General features: G+C 42.4%; 1 protein-coding gene and 1 non-coding gene across 4 annotated transcripts in view; both read right to left on the bottom strand.

Annotated features, from left to right (window-relative positions):
* The window catches only part of CLIP1 (CAP-Gly domain containing linker protein 1), an 87,114-nt gene extending 65,009 nt beyond the window's left edge, over window positions 1–22,105 (bottom strand). The window contains exons 1-4 of one of the 3 annotated variants that reach the window (XM_024758486.1): window positions 21,874–22,105; window positions 17,549–18,120; window positions 5,156–5,280; window positions 2,856–3,078 (exon numbers count right to left, since the gene is read on the bottom strand). In XM_024758486.1, coding sequence (XP_024614254.1) covers window positions 2,856–3,078; window positions 5,156–5,280; window positions 17,549–18,120; window positions 21,874–21,958 — 1,005 coding nt within the window. In that variant the 5' untranslated portion in view covers window positions 21,959–22,105. The remainder of the gene's footprint in view (window positions 1–2,855; window positions 3,079–5,155; window positions 5,281–17,548; window positions 18,121–21,873) is intronic. The other 2 variants (XM_024758487.1, XM_024758488.1) reach the window with 2 other exon arrangements.
* TRNAE-UUC (transfer RNA glutamic acid (anticodon UUC)) lies at window positions 6,265–6,336 on the bottom strand. The gene has a single exon. It is a non-coding gene; the product is annotated as a tRNA-Glu (tRNA).
* Window positions 22,106–22,316: the final 211 nt, after the last annotated feature.

Raw genomic sequence — 22,316 nt, 5'->3', positions numbered from 1 at the left:
GAAACAAGAGGGGAGGGAGGAAGAGTGGTGGGCTGAGGCGTGGAGAAAACGTGTTTCAGCGCTGTCACCCGTTCATCTTTGCTGCTTCACACACCCGATACCTCCTCAAGATGGCTAATCGTCATGTAAAAACACAGAGGATGTAACCTTCCATTAAATGTGCATAGGTAATGTGGGCAAGCTGAGTAACACTCTTCCAAGCTGGGCTCCGGGGGCTGGGAGGTGGTCCAGAAGAGGCCACATCCCTTGGTGAGCGTCTGTCCACGGCCATTTACTTGGTGATGACTGGCTCCAGGTCGACGCCGCTCGACTTCGCCCTCTGCAGTCAAAGCCTCGCTTGCTGCTTGAAGGCTCTCCTCGTCCTCTGTCTAGCTGAGCCCCCGGCCAGGACACAGACTGACAGTGAGGATCTGCCGTCAGTTCAGAGTTAGGCAGTTTGACAGCTATGAGAGTAAAGTACACCCAAACTGTCCTTCGTTGTTTCTATTTAGTGAAATTTCTTGAATTACTTAAGTATATGGGGGGGGTGGGGAATTCCTAGTCTCTCTTTTAACCATCTGACCTTGATTTTCCAATTTTACTATGTGGTTATACTTTCTCGTACTAACGTTTCTTCCCGAAGACACTAAATCTGAGGTTCCCAAACCCCGCGCAGAGGTACACCCCAGGGTACTGCAGCAAACTCACAGGGAGACACAAGGAAACAGAGCGACACCCGTTGGATACCATGCAAACTACTAGCTGGAGGGGATTCAGTTTCAACCTTGGATTGTACTACATTCCTTTCCATAACGTCATGTCTTTCTGAAGCCGGGTTTTGGCTACTGCCAGACCAAAAGCAAGTACTGTGCAAAAACCAATATGGCACAGGAAGTGAGGGTGGCAGTGTCCAGGAAGAGTCCAAGGTCTGACAGGATATGCAATGCCCAAGAAGAGCATGCAACCTAATACTAGTTCACTGTGGTTATTCAAGAATGAATTAAAAATATTCTTTTTCCTTTCAATTAATGTGAACCTTTTTTTTTTTTGGAAGAGCTATTAAATTGTTAGGACATAAATATTAAGTTGTTTGGACCTAACTACTTAATAAACAGAACTGTTAGCTCTTTCTTTAGGCCTACGGGCACTGTGAAAAAATAACTGAGACTAAAGGTTCTGTGGAACCAGAAAGGCTGGGCACCTCTGTACTCAATTCTTTCAGATCGCTGTGCATTAAGGAATGTCCCCACTTTATATATATATACAAGGGATCACGCTGTTGAGGTGTATTTTTAAGAAGTCACGCTTTCAATTACTCTGTATTTTTGGTATATTCTTTTATGGTGATTTTTGGTTTAGAAACTATAGCCACGCTATATAAAGAGGTACAGAAACAAGCTGTTTTACAAGGCAAGGAGACTCATTTCTCTTTTGCTAGTTTTCTTCAAAAGAAAATGAGGTGAACTAAGAGGAATCAGAACTGTTCTAAAGAGTAAGAGGACCGGTTGGGGGAGCAGCGGGGGCGCTTGGGCATCTCCAAAGAAACGGACACTTAATTACAACGTAGTAAAAATTACACAAGAAATAATTCCTAATCCAGGGTAGATACTTTCACGGAATTGTTCCTGGATTAGTAAACTCGATTTCCACTTTAGAGCTTGCTGACCCACTCTGAACAAGGCTTCATCCAAACAGAGGGGTTTCTTCATCCATTTCACTCAAACATTCAAAAAGTTCTTGACAAGCTTTTCTCATAAGTCCATTTGTAATTTTTCTGTTGAAGATGCAGACTTTTATATGCAAAATGACATAGTCCAAGCAGGTATTTATTTTACTTGAACATAAGAGGAACAAAGTCCAGAGAAGCATAACCCCTACTTTAAAGAAAGATGCTTCCGCTGTTGCCTTCCCTGCCCAAGGTCAATGGAGAGAAGGCAAAGCGAGATCAAGGGCCAGCAGCCTTACTGCCCGATCATGACACTTCACATTCTAACTCCTGTCTGTCGTTCATTGTCATAAAGCAGAGATCCTGAATTCAGACTGGAGTACAAGCTCATACTGCCACTTCAAATTTAAACAGTATTTGCCTCACTTCCAGTGAATAAACTAAAGGGTGGGGGGTGGGAGGGGGCAAAGCCAAAAAGTCATTGCTTTGACACTAAAAAAAAAAGCATGACATTAACAAACAGAATGAGATGCGGCCTATTTTGATTCTGATAATTTTCTGTTGCTGATCTAAATGGGAAAGAGAGGGAGAAAGTAAGAGGGAGTGGGGGAAGGGGGAGATGGAGACAAAACAAAACATGGCTTTTCCTAGCATCCTTTCAAGTTCCCTAAGTTCCCCTCTGCATCCTCTGGCCTGAGTCAGGAACGCTCCACACACCAACTGCTTTCAGTGGGTTAGACTGTATGAACATAATACTAAAATTCTAAGAACATGCCTTTTCTCAAACGACTGTAGTTCCTAAAATTGTTTGATGTCAAAGAGAAAGAGACCCAGGTCCTTGAAGAAAAGGATCCCTCCAATTCTCCTGTCCTTCTGATGCCAAAATAATTTCAGAATACTCAATCATCCCATATGTTAGACTAAGTAGTAGTTACTATAGATTCACCAAGAACTGTTATATCTTAAAGTCTAAGGAACCTGAAAAGGGCTGTTAAAAAAATTCTTTATTTCAAACTTGTATTCTTGCTAGAGGTTTTTGTTTTGTTGCAAAATTTGTAAGGACTTTCACAAGCTACAGAGAACATTTAGTACAAGGGCAAGGGGAGACTTAACATCTCCTAAAGCAAAGCAGGCACACCGACGGGGTGGGGGTGGGGGCATTTACAGTGCCTGGGACGCAGAAACACGCAGCGGGAGAAGGGAGGCTTACCAATCCTGTCCGACTGGGCTTGCTGCTTACAGAGGAGGCCACAGAGCTCATGGAGCTGAGAGAAGAGGCAGAAGGGCTGCGTGTCAGGCTGGCGGGTGTGGTCGCCATCACCCGCCTCACGGCAGCGGCCTTGGCTTTGGCTGGTGTGGTGGAAGGGAAGCCAATCTTGGTCACTTTGTGGACAGGAGCAAACAGGCCATATTTGGGTTGACACTGAAAATACCTTTAGGGGACAACAACAGGAACAGTAACAAGAAGCAAGTTAATTACAAGAAATACAACTATAACCAAAAAGCTCTCCTGACTCATAACTCGTGACTGGTTTGCTGTGAATTTTACCAACCAGCTGGGGTGATGCACCAGCCCGTGGCACGCACTGGTGTGCAAGCTGATAAATAACCATAATAATAGTTTTTTTTTAATTTATTATTTTTTAAAATTATTGATTTATTTTTGGCTGCAGTGGGTCTTCGTTGCTGCGTGCAGGCTTTCTCTAGTTGCAGTGACCAGGGGCTACTTTTCGTTGCAGTGCGCGGGCTTCTCATTGTGGTGTCTTCGCTTGTTGCAGAGCAAGGGCTCTAGGCTTCAGTAGTTGTGGCACACGGGCTCAGTAGTTGTGGCTCACAGGCTCTAGAGTGCAGGCTCAGTAGCCGTGGCGTGTGGGCTCAGTAGTTGTGGCTCGCGGGCTCTAGAGCGCAGGCTCACTAGCTGTGGCTCACGGGCTTAGTTGCTCCGCAGCATGTGGGATCTTCCCAGACCAGGGCTCGAACCTGTGTCCCCTGCATTGGCAGGCGGATTCTTAACCACTGCACCACCAGGAAAGCCCCACAATAATGTTTTAGAAAACACACTAGGAAATAACAGTATGATACACAGAGATGGAATCACTCATCTGTTACTAAGATTTTATGCAAAGGGAAGGTATTTCTACTATCTGATAAACACACAGCAGAGGAGTGATCCCACTTAATAAAACCCTGCCAAACAAAGGGCAAGAGAAATCAAACAAGCACCTAACTCTGGCAGATTCACTCAGGTAAAGGTGGAGTAGTATCAACTGGTACTGACACTTGGAGATCTCACGACTCTAGCGAATTATAACAACTTAATATGAAGGATATCAATGATACGGCTTCATTATCGTTGCAGCACCAAGAGATTTTTTTAATCTCCTCGAGGCATTATTATTGTATTTGGTACATAAGACCTATATGTTTATAATCAGTCTGTAAACATTTTATAAGTAAAATGTTAACTACAACACTTTATACTACTAACAATAATGCATCAGAGACCACAACTGTGCCCAAGGCCCTCAAAGCATCTGAAGTGTGGGAAACGCCTCTTGCATTCATCTGCATGACTTAACTCCCACCCTATCCCTGTGAGGTGAGAGTGGGGTTATCCTCACAGTGGAATAGGTGTGCTTGCCGTCAGTCCTCTTGCCACAGGATGGAATCCTTGTCACCAGATATAAAGACACATTTTGCGTTCTCGTCCTAACAAAAGCAGCTTCCTTCTCCTCACTCCCCCTACCCTCCAATGCCCAGAAACTCATTCAGACGTTGACTGCTATCAAAGGGAGAGCAGCCAAAAGGATGATATAGTATTTCCTTTCTATTTTGAAAAATAAAATGAAAACACTATAGATGATACTATAATTGTAGAAACATGTCATTACACACTTGTCTAAATCCATAGAATGTATACCAAGAATAAACTGTAATATAAACTACAGACTTTGGGGGATAATGATGTGTCAATATAGGTTCACCAGCTGTAATAAATGGACCACTTGGGTGCAGGATGTTGATAACGGGGGAGGCTGTGCATGTGTGGGGCAGGGGGTAGAGGAGGGATATCTCTGTACCTTCCTCTCAATTCTGCTGTGAACCTAAAACTGCTCTAAAAAAAAAAAAAAAAAAGCCTTAAAAATAAATAGATAGGGCTTCCCTGGTGGTGCAGTGGCTAAGGATCCACTAGGACAGCCCACGCACAGCAACGAAGACCTAACACAGCCAAAAATAAATAAAATTAATAGAGTTTTAAAATAAAATAAATAGATAGATAAATAAACCAAACACTTGCTCAGAATCTACTCAGACGCACTGCACATATTACTAAAACAGACAGTCGAAAGACTCTGATTCTAGTGGGGGGAAAAACCTGTAGATGAGTCTTAGGAAATAAAAGTGCAGCTCTTCAAAACACTCACGTCCATTTTATTATACACGGTTGGCGGGATCGGCTTGAGCACCTTTACATGCAAGAGGGAGACGAGATTCCAACTGCCAACAAACCTTGTTCCAGCGACAGCCCCATCGTTCTTCCCAAGAGGCTCATCCAACTCCACACCACACCACTCCCCCTTGGCGAAGTCTGTCTCCCCAAGAAACCGGACGACGCCAGCCTTCGTGCCACCAACCTGGAAGAAGAGAACGTTAAAAGGAAGAGATGAACGTAATTACAATTTCACAGCTTAATCCTTTGCAGCTGCAGCCAATACTGTGTTCCATCGTTTCTCCAAGCAGCAAATCTCTTAACCTCCTCTCCAACTCTTCAAAGAGTTCTCTCCAAAGGTTAGCAAAGTCCACCTGGGTGACTTCAGTCGCCAGAGTGATCCGATACCTGATATAGTCCAATAATGAAATCGCCTAGGTGATGCGCAGTCATCAACATTTGGTCCAATTAAAAAAATACCTTATCACTCCGGAGGGAGGTTTCTGCTTCAAAATAAATATTTGCTACAAAAATAAAACACCTACGTCATTAAAGAAAAACAAAATTCATGCATAATCCACTGTAACAACTGCTGTGTTTATGTTCCCAAATGTCCTTTACATCATTATCCAGGTAAAGCAATAACACGTACATGTTAAAGACAAATATTCACACATCCACACACATGAAATGTAAATTCTTTAAAATATTTTAAATATTGATATTTTCCACTGTGAGGCTCTCCATTTCTTCACAACTATTAAAATGACTGTTCTTCACATTTTACGTGAACTGTTCAAAGCTGTGAATCTTTTTAAATGTCTCTTTGTCCCAGCTGTTGTTTGACATAACATGCAAACATTAATTATTTCCAAAATTATCCCATCAGCATTTATTATTTCTTCCTTTGCCATTATTTTTCTATTTCAAGTACTCATTTTATCATATCCTCTCTCACATGCACATAAGAACAGATCTGAGTCTTATTACAGTTTCAAAAGTTCAGTAACTGTGCTACTGCCATGGCATTTTGATTACTGCTACTTCACAACCTGCATGATATTTCCTGGGGCTGGCTTTCCCTTATTACTATTATTCTTCAGAATACTGATTTTCTTACTTTTAGCTAAGCTTCTTTTTTCTTTTTTTAAGATTTTTTGGCTGAGCCTCAGGGCTCGCGGGGTCTTAGTTCCCCAACCAGGGCTCGAACCTGGGCCCCAGCGGTGAAAGCACAGAGTCCTAACCACTGGACCACCAGGGAATTCCCTCTTTTTCCTTAATTAAAAAAAATTCCCCAATTATACAAGAGGCGAGTCACCGCAGGCAATTAAGAACATTATGAACAAAAAATAAATGTTATTCCTGTAATCTCAACACCCAGGGACACTCACTGCTGACATTTAAGCTTTGTTGAAAATGGAAAATGTTAAAGTCTCAAAGCTATATACTTTTTCTCTGAAAGACAAACTCTTTGTGAAACTGATTTAAGGAACCAAAGCAGTTACAGTTTAAGGTACCCTAGGCAGGAGAGCATGTGAAGGGTGACAGAGGGCAGGCAGTCCCCGGACAGTTCAGAAACATCCTGGTGTCATGACAGGTGTCACTGAGGAAAGATGGAGTTGGAGGCTGGAGAAAACTCCACGCAGGAACCGTTGTGTCCAGCACCGCAATCCACAGTGCACAGCAGGAGACACTCAACAAACATTTGCTGAAGAAATGAAAGGTGACCTTCTCCATAGGGAACTACACAGAAAAGGCCATTTTTCCATGTAAACCAACAAAAGGAAAAAGATATCCAGTGGCTGAGGCTGAATTTCATGGCTCAGAAGAGAGCAAAGGAAGAAATATGCTAACACAAACTAAGTAAGCATGGGCTCCAAGTTGAACAAATTCAAATGCCAGCTCTGTCTATGAGTTAGTCAAGTTGCTTAGTTTCTAAATCTTAGTTTCGGAACTTCCCTGGTGGTCCAGTGGTTAAGAATCTGCCTTTCAATGCAGGGGACGCAGGTTCGATCCCTGGTCGGGGAATTAAGATCCCACATGCCGCGGGGCAACTAAGCCTGCGTGCCACAACTAGAGAGAAGCTCTTGAGCCACAACAAAGAGCCTACGTGCTGCAGCTAAGATCCAATGCAGCCATAAATAAATCAATCAATCTTAGCTTCCTCATAAGTAAAATGGTGATAATTACAGGATTGCTGTGAAGATTAAATAAAATAATCCACATAAAACTGTTTAGTCAGTGCCTGACAGTGTGAGAGTCTGCTGTATGTTAGCAGCCAGTGTGTCCATGCTAAGGAAAGTACTAGTTGTAGATCTGGCAAATGGGACTTTTTAGCACTCTTATTGGTGACCATGGAATGTATGAATAGTAACCTATATAAAATTGGCCTCTGTTTTCTCTGTCCTCTTACACACCTTTCAGAGCAGCAGACTAACCAGCATCACATGAGCAGAACACAGCACATTAGCTAAAGATGATGCAATCTTTCCAGATAATCTGTTGAATTCTTTGGGGGTGAGTCTAAGCTACTGTCATGCCAACTGTTTTTCCAAGAGGCGTCTAACAGGCTGTGGGCAGTAAATTCTCCAAACAAACCGTGGCTTCACTCAGATCAGAAGCTTTATAACAAATTACCACAAACAGATCAGCAACTTTTTCTCTAAATGCAGGTAACAGAACATACATCTACCCCCCGCCAAAAAAAAAGCCATAAAGTTTGTTTCAAATGGATGACTACTAGTTCCTAGAATGAGCAGTTTTCTTATACTTTTTCTCTCACCTAACTTGAAATTCTTGACTCATATAACATAATATGCTTTCCTTTCCCCTCTGAAAGATCCTTAGTAATTATTCAAAATATCTTTAACACAGACAGAAAGTCACATCCAAAATCACTCACTTTTCTACTTAATCATTTTACAGTCAAATTTTTTTCTAAGCATTTAAACATGGTTTTATAAAGTTAAGTTTTACTTCTCATGTGTTCCAGAGAACCCAGAGTATTATAGCATGTGCACTTACATTAAGTATAAGCCACAATTTTCAAATCTATGTTTTAGGGGCAGGTAACAGGATTTTTAAAAAATATTTATTTATTTATCATTCATTTGGTTGCACTAGGTCTTAGTTGTGGCAGGCGGGCTCTTTACTTGTGGCAGGTGGGCTCCTTGGTTGCAGCTCGCTGGCTCCTTAGCTGTGGCATGGGAACTCTTAGTAGCGGCATGCATATGGGATCTAGTTCCCTGACCAGGGATCGAACCCAGGCCCCCTGCATTGGGAGCACGGAATCTTAACCACTACACCGCCAGGGAAGTCCCAGATATCAAGATCATTAAAGATAAAAAATTTTACAACATTGAAACAAAAAAATGGATCCCTACGGCAAACACAAGTAACTACCATTCATTCTCTTTACTTTCAGAATATATACGTATAACACATAACACTGTGGTCAACCTAAGTCAAAATTAGAAGTCACTACTGGAGACCAAATTAATTTAAACTAGAAACTCAGCTAAAGGAAAACCTAGCTGTGGTCAGGCTTTAGCAAATATCAGGTTTTTCAGCTCTCATTCATTCATTCAATATATATTTCCTGAGTGCTTGGGCCCTGAGGATACAAATATAAACAGAATACAGTGTTGGTCACTGACAGAAAAATTCAAGCAAATATTTCTAGTGAAAAGTGATAAGCACTTTAAGAGGTTTCTACAAAATGCTGTGGGAACAAACACCGTTCTTGTAAACTCTTTTGAAAAATAAGAACACTGATAAATTCTGCTGGGGACGTCCCTTGTGGTCCAATGGCTAAGGCTTCACGCTCCCAATGCAGGGGGCCCGGGTTCCATCCCTGGTCAGGGAACTAGATCCCACATGTCACAACTAAGAGCCTGTGTGCCACAACTAAGGACTCCACGTGCTGCAACTAAAAAAGATCCTGTGTGCTGCAACTAAGACCTGGCGCAGCCAAATAAATAAATAAATATTTAAAAAGAAAACATTCTGCTGGGCTGATGAATGGGTCCACAAACAGGAAACAGGAAACCTTTCATCCTCTCTCAACTCTCCCATCTATTCATCAAATCTCAAACAAGCCATTTAACCTCACTGTGTCTCAATTTATAAAGCTATAAAATGTCCAGTGGGTGGTAACGAGGGACTGTGCCACAGGGATTTCGTGAGCAACTGAATTTCGTGAGGTGGCTTCTTAATTTAAAAAGGTAACTATGGCTAATTGGTATTTACCCATACAAATTTAGCCCTGACTTAAAACTTAATCACCTGTGAGATGATGACGTCCATATTTCGTATTACCTCAACTAGAGAGCAATCCAGCTTAGGGCAGCTCCACTGGGCAACTCCTGCAAGAAAGGTAAGATTCGCCTGGCCCAGTTTTTATCCACTGGTCCTAATTGCATCTCTTGTCATACTTTACAATGTTACTCCTCCCCTTTAAGGGTATAATGTGACAACAGTATTTAAAACCCTTTGATTCTTTTGACAATATTTTAGGAACACCTACTGTGTGCCAGGCACTGTTCTAAGTGCTTGGGAAAAGACAGTGAATGAGACAGAAAGTTTCCAGACTCTCATGGAGCCTAAATTCTGGTCAGAGGGAGATGGGCAATGAACAAATAAATAAATGAAAAGATCATTTTAAATACATAGAGGGGGACTTCCCTGGTGGCACAGTGGTTAAGAATGTTAAAAAAAAAAAAAAAAAAAAAAAGAATGTTAAGTGGTTAAGAACCTGGACACAGGTTCGAGCCCTAGTCCAGGAAGATCCCACATGCTGTGGAGCAACTAAGCCCGTGAGCCACAACTACTGAGCCTGTGCACCACATCTACTGAAGCCTGTGCGCCTAGAGCCCGTGCTCTGCAACAAGAGAAGCCACCACGAGAAGCCCATGCACCACAACAAAGAGTAGCCCCCGCCCACAGCAACGAAGAGCCAACGCAGCCAACAATTATTAATTAATTAAACTATTGCTATTAAAACAAAAGACCTGACACAGCCATAAAAGAAAAATAAATAATAAATGAATTTTTAAAAACATCCATTTGTAACTGTTTAAACTTAATAGGAACCAAAAAAAAAAAAACCTACGATCCCTGAGGCTGATGAAAGAGCAGAATATTTAGGTGCCAGAGTCACACTCTTTTAAAGCACTGAGATCAAAAAGTACCCCACTTGACCACAACGGTATTAGCCAAGTTTGCTTTTCTAATCTATATGTTTCAGAAGCTACAAAGAGTCTCAGCCTCAAGATATTTTTGTAAGTATGCTTAAAGAATTCACAGAAGCAGTATTAAAAGTTAGAAGATGTGATCTAGCAACAGGCATTGCAACATGAGACTCTGGCCCAGGCAGTGGTCCAACTTTCCTCTCTTCAAGTCCCAAAGCTAGACAGCATAAGGTGCCTCCTCAACCCAGAAACTCCCAAGCCCCAAGAGCCTACACAGAGTCCTCAAGGCAGAGATACCAGCTTTGACATGTTTGGCGTAAAGATACTGGCTTAGGTTTGCAAAGAGAACCTAATTTCACACTGACCAGCCAGTGCCCAGGTACTGAGCCCCGCAGAAAACCCCGCAGAAAACCCCCAGCACTGTGAAAACAGCACTGGTGTAGGCAGACAGGGCGCCACCGCACAGGAGAACAGCGTGATGAGATCCACGCGTCAGGCGCATCACTCCATAATTGTGTGAAGACCAGAACCAAGGAGAGACGGGGCTAGCAGCATGGACAGCGGTCTGGGGGTCCAGGGGAAGAGGATGATGGCTTAATGCAAGGCAGCGCAGGACAATGGGGCTGCAGAGAGGAGGACGGATAGTAAAACCAAAGACATGAAATCCAGCGGGCAGGTGGATGAGTTTATGCATTCCCAAGCCTCAAAAGTGAAAATGGCAAAAGCACACGAATCCTACCCTCTCACAGCTGAAAGCAACGAGCAGGAAGAGGAGCCCCGCTATCAGCTATGAACTCTACTGAGCCCGGCTGTGCACAGAGAGGAGGAAGCTGCCGAATCTAGCTTCTCATCAACAGTGTGATTCTCTGCGCTCCTTCCCAGACAACCCTACAAGGCTATGCTAAGATTTAAGGCTTAGGAAATTGAAAATGGAAAAAAAAAAAAAAAAGGAAAACTAAAATCAGAAAAAATGATTCAAATCTGCAGCAATCCTCACTGCAAAGGAATTAGGCTAAGACTATGGTGCTGGAAAAGATCTCAACATTCAGCCAAGGTGTCCAGGAAGAGTTAACATAATGTTAACATAATGTGAACATCTGGAGTCTTCTCAACCTTGGGCCATACAAAATAACAGATCCTTCTACTAACAACTACTCTATCAGCAATCAAGGGAAGCTCAGTTCCCTAGAGCTCAAACACCCCACCCAAAAAGAGCCCAAGAACCCCCCAGGTAGATGATGAACAAACGCCCAATATAAGTGCAATGCCACAACCAGACTTGTAGATTTGGGGGTTATCAGTCACTGGTAAGAAGACTGAGAAAAACAGAAGAAATCAAATTATTAGAAAGGGCACACTTGTACACACTTTGTGGGAACATAAAATGCTAACGGCTTTTTGGACTGTACGTTGGCAATACTTATTATGATTTAAAATATTTATGTATTTTTTAACTCAGAAATTTCATTTCTAGGGAAAAAAGGCGGGGAGCAATCTAAATGTCTATGATTAAATTAGGTGCCCCAAACAGTGTGATATCAAACAGCAGCTTATTATTTTAAATGAAGAGTTGTATTTATTTACTAGCATAGAAATGCCCCAAATCTATCAAAGTATACTGTAAAATGGTGTGTATATAATATGACCCCACTATATGTGTTTTAAATTTACATGTTATAATAAGTCTCACAAATAATGCTGAACAAATGAAGACACACAGAAAAGTACATACTAAATGAACTGTAGTTATTTAGGCTCAAACACAAGCAAAATAACTTATAAGATTTTTTTTTTAAATCTCAGGAAGATGTTTTTCCCTTTCACAGTATGCAAAAGACCTACAGATTTACACTATAGGATTCTTAGTTTAAGAGCCCTGCGAGCAGCTCGTAGAAAGATAAAGCTTGTCACTTTAAAAATAAAAGCCTAAAAAGTCTCCTTCTCATACTTGGTCATAAGCTAAGCATTCAGCATAGAACATACAGTACCGGACACAGAGACAACCATCCTGAAACAGAACGGCTGGAAGTCAGTCAAGTTCTCGAGAACCTGACATCACATCCCTGAAAGAGTGCCTACACCCGAAAATGCAGCAAGACCATCTCCAAAACATTCCGAGTAACTGGTCATCCCAGGGATTCCCAGTCTGGAAAGAGGTGAGTCTGAGAGTCAGCTGGACCACAGCATCAGCCCAAAGCAGCTCATGCCACAAGGCAGATGAAAGCAATCTTCAACTAAGGAGATCTGTGGAATATTCGTGAGGACAAATGGGAAAACAGAGGGGCCAGAGGGAGATGGGAAGGAGGCAGGTGGGTTTGTTACAAGCAGCTCCAACTGACCCTCCTTGACCCAGCTCATCTACCCTACTGAGGCCCACCAGCGTGGAGGGGGGCGAGGACAGGCTTCCCCAGGCCAGGACTGCCTCCCCCAAGATGGGAGTGCCCAATACAGTCATAGCTCAGGAGCTCCCACCTGGATCTTCAAGAGGTCATTGGGCTAAACCTCACACCTGACGCAGAAATCCCCTTTCCTGCTCTTCCGGCGATGAGAGCAAGAACTGGAGAGAGCTGCATGGAGAAGGCAGCCTCCACTCCTGCCCTCTCTGCGCTCGTTCCAAGTGGAAGGCGCCACGAGGGCACTGGGGGCAGGACTGGGAATATTCTATACTGCTCCTCATGTAACAGTGACCTAACGAACTTAGTTCTATTGGAAGTTTTTTACTGAAGCATAACTGACTTACAATGTCACATTAATTCAGGAGTGCAACGTGGGGACCTGATACTCTCATATATTACGAAATGATCACCAGGAAAATTCTAGTAACTGTCTATCACCATACAAAGTTATTACAATATTACTGACTACCTTACCTATGCTGTACATGACATCCCTGTGATTTACTTATTTTATGACTGGAGGTTTGTACCTCTTAATCCCCTTCACCTAATTCGCCCACTCCCCCCCCATCCCCCTCTGGCAGAACCAGTTTGTTCGCTGTATCCATGAATGAGTCTGTTTCTGTTTCATTATGTGTGTTGGTTTGTTTCATATTTTTAGATTCCACATATACAAGGAAAATCATATGATATTTGTCTTTCCTCTGACTTATTTCACTTAGCATAATACCCTCTAGGTCCATCCATGTTGTTGCCAGTGGCAAGATTCCGTTTTTTTTTATGGCTGAGTAATATCATTGTATATATATATCACATCTTTATCTACTCATCCACTGATGTACATTTAGGTTGCCAACAGAAGTTTTCTTTAATTAGGAGAATTCCAATCAAATATTTCAGATTTCTAAATCTAATTCCCTTTATACATGAATTTTGAAGTAGAAATGTTTTACATTCCTAAATCAAAGATTTCTATTATCTATTCTATTTAATGTGCTGCCTTCTATTCAAGGCAGCACACGGAAGTAGAAAAAACATATTAACTGGGAACAAGAGGCCATAATGATACGTATACACGTACATCACATATGACCTGAGGCAAGCTGCATTTCTTCTCTGGGCTTCAGTATTCTAAGCCAAAAGAGGCATTTGTTGATCTCAAAAGAGCCTTTCCAGATCTAAAATACTGTGATTCTAAGGTACTCCTTTAATTTCTCCTAGAAATACTAACCAAAACAGTAAATAATTTTACTGCCTCTAAAAACACTCTCATTAGACTTAAGACTCTTAGAGATTCAAATTCTGTTCCAAGTATGCTAGGTTTGAACATGTAATTAAAATGTTCCTACAAATACACCATTCAAGCCTCTACAAACCAACCTGCATCTGCAGATCCTCCTTCCTTACTATAAAAATGGAGGAAATCTCCGTCCGTCTCAATCGAAGGCAAAGCAATCCCCGTGTGCGCTCAGGGTGCCATCTCTTCCCAGGAACCTCATCCCAACACTGATTCCCCACCACCACCACTGTATCTGCACCCTGTTCCTCTAGTCCAGATCAGTTTAGTCAGGATGTAAACACCCCGGACTCTGCCATCTTTAGAAAACATCTTCCCTAGATCCAATATTCCTCCAGCATCAGCCTGACAACTCTACTCTCCTTCAACATCTGACTTCTTCAAAGAACGGTCACCCAAATCCACTTTCAACCACCCCTGATCTCTTCTTTACGAAGCAGCTGGAGCGATCTTTCCAAACTACAGATCTAATCACATCATTTATCAGTCTTGTTGCTCTTAAGGTCAAAATCAAAATCCTTAACACGGCCTAAACTTACAGGCCCTATGTCACCAGTCCCCGCAGACACCACCTAGTGAATGAGTCTCATCTCCTACCCCTATGGGCTCCTCCGCCTGTGCGGAGTGACACTGGCCACTTCCCCAAACGTGCCAACTCCCTCCCATCTGGGGAGTTTGCCAATCCCTCTGCTAGAATGTTCCCTCTTGCCACTACCATTCCTCTGCCTGGCCAATTCCTACTCTCCTTCAGGTCCACTTCAATCCTTACATCCTCATGGAAGCCTTTTGTTGTAAGCTAAACCATCCGGACCTTATCATTTTGTCTGTTTTATCAGCCAAGCAGCACAATACTTGACTAGAAATTTAATCAACTGTTTCTTACTCTGGTGGAAAAGGAGAGCTACTTGTTTTGAAAGCGTGCCATATGCTATCCCATTTCATTTACAGCTAAGCACTTAGAATGGAATTGCATATAACCTGCAGTCTAACCTACAAAGCTGTCCTGTGCTAAGGTAACAGGCTTCTGATTTAACCAAAGCTTACTAGATAAATATGTACCATAAGTCTTAAATATTTTAGGCCCTTTGACCTAGTAATTCCACCACTATAAATTTATCCTAGGAAAGTAAGAGAGATACACACAAAAAATTTTAAATGGCATCCATGATAGCAATATCTATACAGTAAAAAGTGGAGGAGAGGGGAAGGGAAGTAAACATCAGTAAAAATGAAAAGAAGAGTAAGCATCAGAAAACCTTCACTGTTGGGCTTCCCTGGTGGCACAGTGGTTGAGAGTCCGCCTGCCGAGGCAGGGGACACGGATTCGTGCCCCGGTCCGGGAAGATCTCACATGCTGCGGAGCGGCTGGGCCCGTGAGCCATAGTTGCTGAGCCTGCGTGTCCGGAGCCTGTGCTCCGCAACGGGAGAGGCCACGACAGTGAGAGGCCCGCGTACCGCAAAAATAAATAAATAAATAAATAACCTTCACTGCAACAGTGGTTAGGATACATGCTCTCACTGCCGAGGGCCCGGGTTCAATCCTTGGTGGTGGAACTGAAATCCCACAAGCCGCTCAGCGTGGTTAAAAAATAAAATAAAAATAAAATAAAATTGGTATAGCAAGTGAGTATGAGCTCAACAAACAAGTTACAGATTGAGCCGCAGAGCACTGACATACTGAAATGATGCTCTAAGTTCTGAAGCATCAACTGCTGTAACTCATGACTATTATAACCAGAAGAAGGAACCTACTGACCTTGAAACTAAGAGATCCAGAAGGACCCCGTTGAAGGTAACAGGTATTAAAGGGCTCCCACAGGTGCATGGGGCCTTCTAGATTCATGATGCTACAGGACTGGGGGACAGAAGTCCCAAGCTCTAAATCTAAAACCTATAGTGAACGTACTATACAACTACAGGGAGTCACTGCCTTTTTCCGGGCTTAAGTTTTCTTGTCTGTAGGACAAAAAAATCACAAAAACTTCCAATTTCAAAATTATACTATCAATCATCAGCTCTCCGTGACAGGTTCTGGAGTAAAAATACCTAAATTTTAATTGCAGAAGCACCACTCTTCAGGTTGTATGACCTTGGGCAAGTGATTGTACTTCTTAGGACCTCAGTTTCCTCACCAATTCTATGGGGGCTACTCCATATACTGCTGACACATTCAACGAGATGCACGGGACATTCTAAAGGCTAACAGCCATTCTTTTTTTCCCATTATATTACTGTAAGCCTCCAAGACTGATGGAATTTTTACGGATACAAAGGAAACTGAAGAGCACAGGGTCAAAGACTTCAGACAAACGTCATACCTTGAACTGAACTGACTAAAGTGTTGAAAAAGTCAGAAAATAGCTTTAAATTTTCATCAATGGAAAAACAGCTACCATTGCTTGGGAATTCTCTGGCAGTCCAGTGGTTAGGACTCGGTGCTTTCACTACCGAGGGCCTAGGTTCAATCCCTGGTCAGGGAACTAAGATTCCACAAGCCACATGGTGTGGCCAATAAATAAATAAGGTTCTGCTGTTTAAAAAAAAAAAAAAAGTTACCATGTCTTGAGTGTTGACTGGATACCAGGCACTGCTAAGAATGTCATATGCATCAGCTAATTTAATCCTCACAACAATGCTAGATGTTAGCACTATTATTCAACCTCATTTTCATAGATGAGAAAACTAAGAAGTTAAATAATTTGCTATGGTCACAAAGGCAGAGCTGGACTCAGCTTGTGTTTTTAGCACTGCTACACTGCCTCTCGTTTAACACAAACAAACAAAAATAAATCAGTCACTGTGTCATTCAGGGGTTCTAGAATGTACAGCATGTAGACCTTATACATTGTTTCCTGCTTATTAGCAAAAAAAAAAAAAAGAAACTACAGTACATTTCTTTTTTCTTAATATTTATTTGGCTACATCGGGTCTTAGCTGCCGCGCACTCTTCTCTCTAGTTGTGGCGTGCAGGTTCCAGAGCGCACGGACTTGGTTGCCCCTCGGCACGTGGGACCTCAGTTCCCGGACCAGGGATCAAACCCGCATCTCCTGCATTGGAAGGTGGATTCTTAACCAGTGGACCACCAGGGAAGTCCCTCCTTTCTTTTCCTAGACCTAAACCTGATCATTTAAAAGGCAGAGAAATTCTGAAATAACATCCTGTGATCTCTGAGTTTTCCAAGACACTCAAAGAAACAGGATCTCATATTTACCCACACACTATCCTTAAAGCAAAAATTAAAAACCAGAAAGAAAAAAAAAACCTTTGTTAAAAACATCTAAGTCCACCTCTCAGCTTGTTTTGTCAAGTAAAGTTACCTTAATATTTACAAGCTAAAAACTCAATATTCTTTTGACTAAACGAAGATAAAACTAGAATCGATCCCTGCAAACCTACGCTTATACTACGCACAAACTACGTAGCCAGTTTCTAATCTGTTGTATATTTACACATAAATGGAACCAGAAAAGCTGATTACTTACTCTATAAATGAATGGTCATCCCTACAGAACAGATTCTGAGCCCGCATGTGTGTAGTTCAACCCGTCACTCAGGTCAACATAACGACCTTGGAAGGTTCATGGACTCACCAATACTCGGTCTCCAATTTTGAGCTCTCTTTCTCCTTTCTTGATTGAGCCGGCCTCCGAAAGGTTGGAAATAGATTCACTGGTGGTTTTTGTAAGGTTGCTGATCTGAGATGTAGCTGAAGGTTCCTTTGCGGTTGGCTGGGGCGATTTATGGGGAATATTTGAGGGGGTGGCTGGGGAAGAGGACACCATGCTGGCTGTCGAAGTGGACAGAGGCGAAGTCGTTCTGGAAGCATGAGTTGTCTGCAGGCCATCGGCTTCATCTTCTGCCTGCACCTTCCTCGTCAACTTTGAAGGTCGGGTGAATATGCCCTTTAAAGGCTCACACTGGAAATACCGAATTCCTGCCACTGAACCATCATTCTTGCCTATGGGTTCATCTAAAACGATCCCGGCCCATTGGCCTGGTGCAAACTGGGTTTCTCCCAGGAACTGGATAAATCCAGGCTTATTCCCATTCACCCAAACTCGCTCCCCAACTCGAAAATCATCCACAAACTCCTCTTGTGTCTCAGCAGACGGAGTGCTTGACGCTTTTTCACTGGATATTGTTTTTTCTATTGGAGCTGCAACTGAAAACAGAAGAAAGGATCAGAAAAGATTCAATTTCATATTTAAGCAGACAACCCCTAAGTTAAAAGGAAAATAAACTACACAAAGGGCCAAAAGCAACAGAAGTAGCCACAACTCTTCAAGAGGTACTCTGTTTATCTTTTTTTCTTTTTCTTTTTCTTTTTTTTTTAGCAAGGAGGCAAAAAGTACTTGACCCATCACTACCATTTTCTTTTTTTTTTTAATTAACTTATTTATTTATTTTGGCTGCGTTGGGTCTTCATTGCTGCACACAGGCTTTCTCTAGTTGCGGCGAGCGGGGGCTACTCTTCATTGCAGTGCGCAGGCTTCTCATTGCGGTGGCTTCTCTTGTTGCAGAGTACGAACTCTAGGCACGCCGGCTTCAGTAGTTGTGGCGCACGGGCTTAGTTGCTCCGTGGCATGTGGGATCTTCCCGGACCAGGGCTCGAACCTGTGTCCCCTGCATTGACAGGCAGATCCTTAACCACTGTACCACCAGGGAAGTCCCGCATCACTACCATTTTCAATGCTGTCAAAACTCAGTGAGCTGATAAGACTTAGTCCTTATCTGCAATTAAGATTGGAAGAAATCAAAATTGGGGAAAAAAGGAGTCCTTTTCCCAGAATTCATAATATAGGTCCGATTTCACTCTTCACCCTGTATCCTACACATGATGAGCAAATGCCCATTCAGACCCACTGAGACGGGCTCTATTCCCCCATGTGAGTGGTCAGTTAAAGCTGACAGGACTAGGCCCATTTAACCACACACATTCGCAATTAACTTGATGCAGGAGGGGCTTCAGTGCCGCAGTCCCTACCATCATTATTCCAAGACTACTCCTTTGCTAGCAGAAATGGAAATCACAGCAGGGAAGAAAAGAGAGCATCTGGCCTCACTTCCTGTAAAGGCAAGACAACTTGGCAAACTCTACCCTACGGTAAAGACAGAGTTAAATTCTGCCAGGAATGTGATATTTACACTGGAAATACACTCACGCATTCACCCAGCAAGCGTTTATTAAATATTTAGCGTGAACTGGCAGAGAGAGCCTGAATTCTTAATGTCTGCCATTTACTGGGCATATCGTGATCCCAGGATGTTCCATGACCTCTCTTAGTTTAGTTTTTTCATCTGTAAAAGGGGAAAGAAGTAATATCTATCTTGAGGGGTTTTTTACTTTGAATGAGGATTAAATGAAATAATGTATTTATCCAAGTTATGCATCTTTCTTGAGTTCCTACCACTCCGGAACTAGTCCCAGGCATCGTTCTTCACCAGGGACAAAGCAAGACAGCACAGTCCATGCCTTCATAGAGCTCAGAGTCTAGTGGTGGAGAAGCAGACAGTCAAGGCACGCATCACGTAACTTCAGGTGGTCTAAGTGCTGTGAAGGAGACAGTGCCTCTGGGCAGAGCAGTCAGGAAAGGCCTCCTGGAGGAGGTGATATCTAGTCTGAGGCCTGAATGACAGGAGTGAATCACACAGACTGGGGAGCAGAGTGGCCCAGCGGAGCGAGAGTGCGTGCTGAACATCTCTTTACCCTACATAGAAAGGGGGACTGTGGAGTTTCCATTTGTGGAGGGTTTTTTTTGCTTGTTTGTTTGTTTGTTTAGAAGACAGTGGATGCTCTCAGATAGAACAGATAATAATCTGCCAAAGACAGGGGCCAGTTTTTTTTTAGCATCAGTTCTGGTTTTGCACGTCAACAGTTACTCTTCCCAGAGTGCTGCAAGCATGAATTTCTGAAAAACAATGTTCATAAAAGTGTCTTGAATTCCTTGGCAATCACTTCCTTTTAAGCATGTAAGTTTTAGTATTAATAAGCTGCTTTAATCTTAATTTAAAAAAACCTAATGTGTGCCAAGTAATACTGGAGAAACCAAGTTGAATTACTCATGATCCCTGGACTCAAGGACTTCAAGTGCTAAAAGGTATGCCCGAAAAATACTAAAAGTGAAAAAGACAATTCTAACAGGGGTAGATATAACAGTGGAAGGCCTTATAGAAGGGTTGGCATTTGGAGGGGTCTTAAAAGAGGAAGGATTTTGAGGAGAAGGGGATGCCAATTTTGACTGACTTCCCCAGAGCTAAATAGTCCTTAAATAAACCCATTTCTTCACAATCCTTTGCTTTATCAGTAAAGCTTTCCTCTAAGATGTTGTTACCGAGTCTAAGCTCGTACTACTCACCACACAACAGGCAGGTAACCAAGAGACGAATTGTTGGGGCAAAAGAATAACGACTTTATTCGGAAAGCCAGCAGACAGACAAGATGGCGGGCTCGGGCCCCAAAGAACCATCTTGCCTGAGTTTGAATTCAGGCTCCTTTTATACTAAAAGGGGAGGGAGTAAAGTCAAACACTTCCTGGTTCCCATCAGCCTCCGGAAGGCATGGGTTAATTTCTTCCTCCCTGCAGTCATTCACAGGTGGGCCTGGTCAGGATGTTTCCTGTGAGCTGAACACAAAGGTATTTTAGCTTAATGCTCATTACCTGGGAAGCAGGGTTCCAAGAGATGGGCCATTATGTATAATTTAAACTTATAGGCAACATCCCTTTAGTGAGTAACTTGTAATAGAATACAAAAGGTTCTTCCCTATTACAATGTTCTATGGCCTCTCTGAAAAGGTTTTATCCTGATACATAAAATGTAAATAACTCAGGATCTCCAATGAGTCAACACATATTTACTGAGCTCCTGTTTCATGCCAGGCAATTTTCTAGGTGTGTGGATGGAATACAGCAGTGAAAAAAAAAGGAAAAAAAAGCAAACCCAAAGATCCCTTCCCTCAAGGAAGACCTATGAACGTCTTTATGGAAGAACTTGAAGAAACAATGTTGTACTTAATAGATTATGGTGGGCACCGGTCTGGAAAGGCTGAAAACATAAGATCTAATAGTATACAAATCACAGAAAAAGATGGTAAAAGCAAGCATCAGATGCTTCTCTCCTGCCTCTCTTACTAAAGACCTTAGGTGATCGTTATGGGATGGAAATGGAAATGCTGAAGGAGGAGACGGAGAACAGATGAGGAACAGGTTGTTAACGATAACAAAAGACACAAGTTCATCTATAAAATGGGGAAGGTTCTCCCTCATGAGCCAGACTTGAGCTACTGTACTACCTGCCCCCTTGATGATGATGGCCAATTTCAGGTCAATGACTGTCATCATATCTTTTAAGCCAGATTAGTCTTTGTTTTCTCTATATATCCCTAAACCCCAAGAGAAAGGTCCTGATGCGTTCAGGAAGACACATGGGCAGAAAAACTGAAGAAACACTTTAACACTGTAAGGGTCAAACACTGAAATTAACTATTTCAGAACCTTACACTGAATCAATGAAATAGACTCTTCACTGATTAAGACTACTAAATATAAAATTCTATGTCTTTTAATTGAAACTTTTTCAAGTATTTTCAACAATATGAAGTTTTATAAGATTGTCTTTTTGTTTTGTTTTGTTTTGTTTGTTTGTTTGTTCGTGGTTTTTTTGCGGTATGCGGGCCTCTCACTGTTGTGGCCTCTCCCGTTGCGGAGCACAGGCTCCGAACGCGCAGGCTCAGAGGCCATGGCTCATGTGGGATCTTCCCGGACTGGGGCACAAACCCGTGTCCCCTGCATCGGCAGGCGGACTCTCAACCACTGCGCCACCAGGGAAGCCCTAAGATTGTCTTTTTAAATTTTTCAAATAGAAGTCTTCACATAGGATGAAAAACTTGCTGTTAATGAGAAACGTAAAGCATTACCAGAAGCAGGTGTCTTCAAGGCTGTGCTTCCAGGCTTAAGGATCTTCGTAGGGGCCTTAAGCCCGCTTGGTTTTAGCATACTCATTGTCCTTAGTATATCAGAGCAGTTTTTCCTTTGCCTGTTGCCACTATCTTTCCCCAGTCATTGATAGAACTGTGGGTGTTTCTATAGTGGAGTCAGTCTCTGGGTTAAATCTGCAAAGAGAAAAATATAAAAAGAGTTCAGAATCTATAGGAGAAACAAAGTAGAATGAGTTAACGCAAGTAGCTTTCACAGCCTAAACTTTTCCTTATGATAACCATCTCCACAATGAACCTAGGAACCTAGAAAATTCCAAATATCAAAAATATGAAGATGCTGCTGAAACAGATTTAAAAGCAATTTACTATCCTAAAGACAAGTAGCTAAGGCTGGCGATATATTCACTTTTCTTTATAGTATC

Source organism: Neophocaena asiaeorientalis, unplaced genomic scaffold, assembly GCF_003031525.2.
Source record: "Neophocaena asiaeorientalis asiaeorientalis breed wild unplaced genomic scaffold, Neophocaena_asiaeorientalis_V1.1 scaffold77, whole genome shotgun sequence".
NCBI classification, from domain to species: domain Eukaryota; kingdom Metazoa; phylum Chordata; class Mammalia; order Artiodactyla; family Phocoenidae; genus Neophocaena; species Neophocaena asiaeorientalis.
The sequence above is the reverse complement of the archived record's forward strand: the minus strand, read 5'-3'. Positions and strand labels throughout refer to the sequence as shown.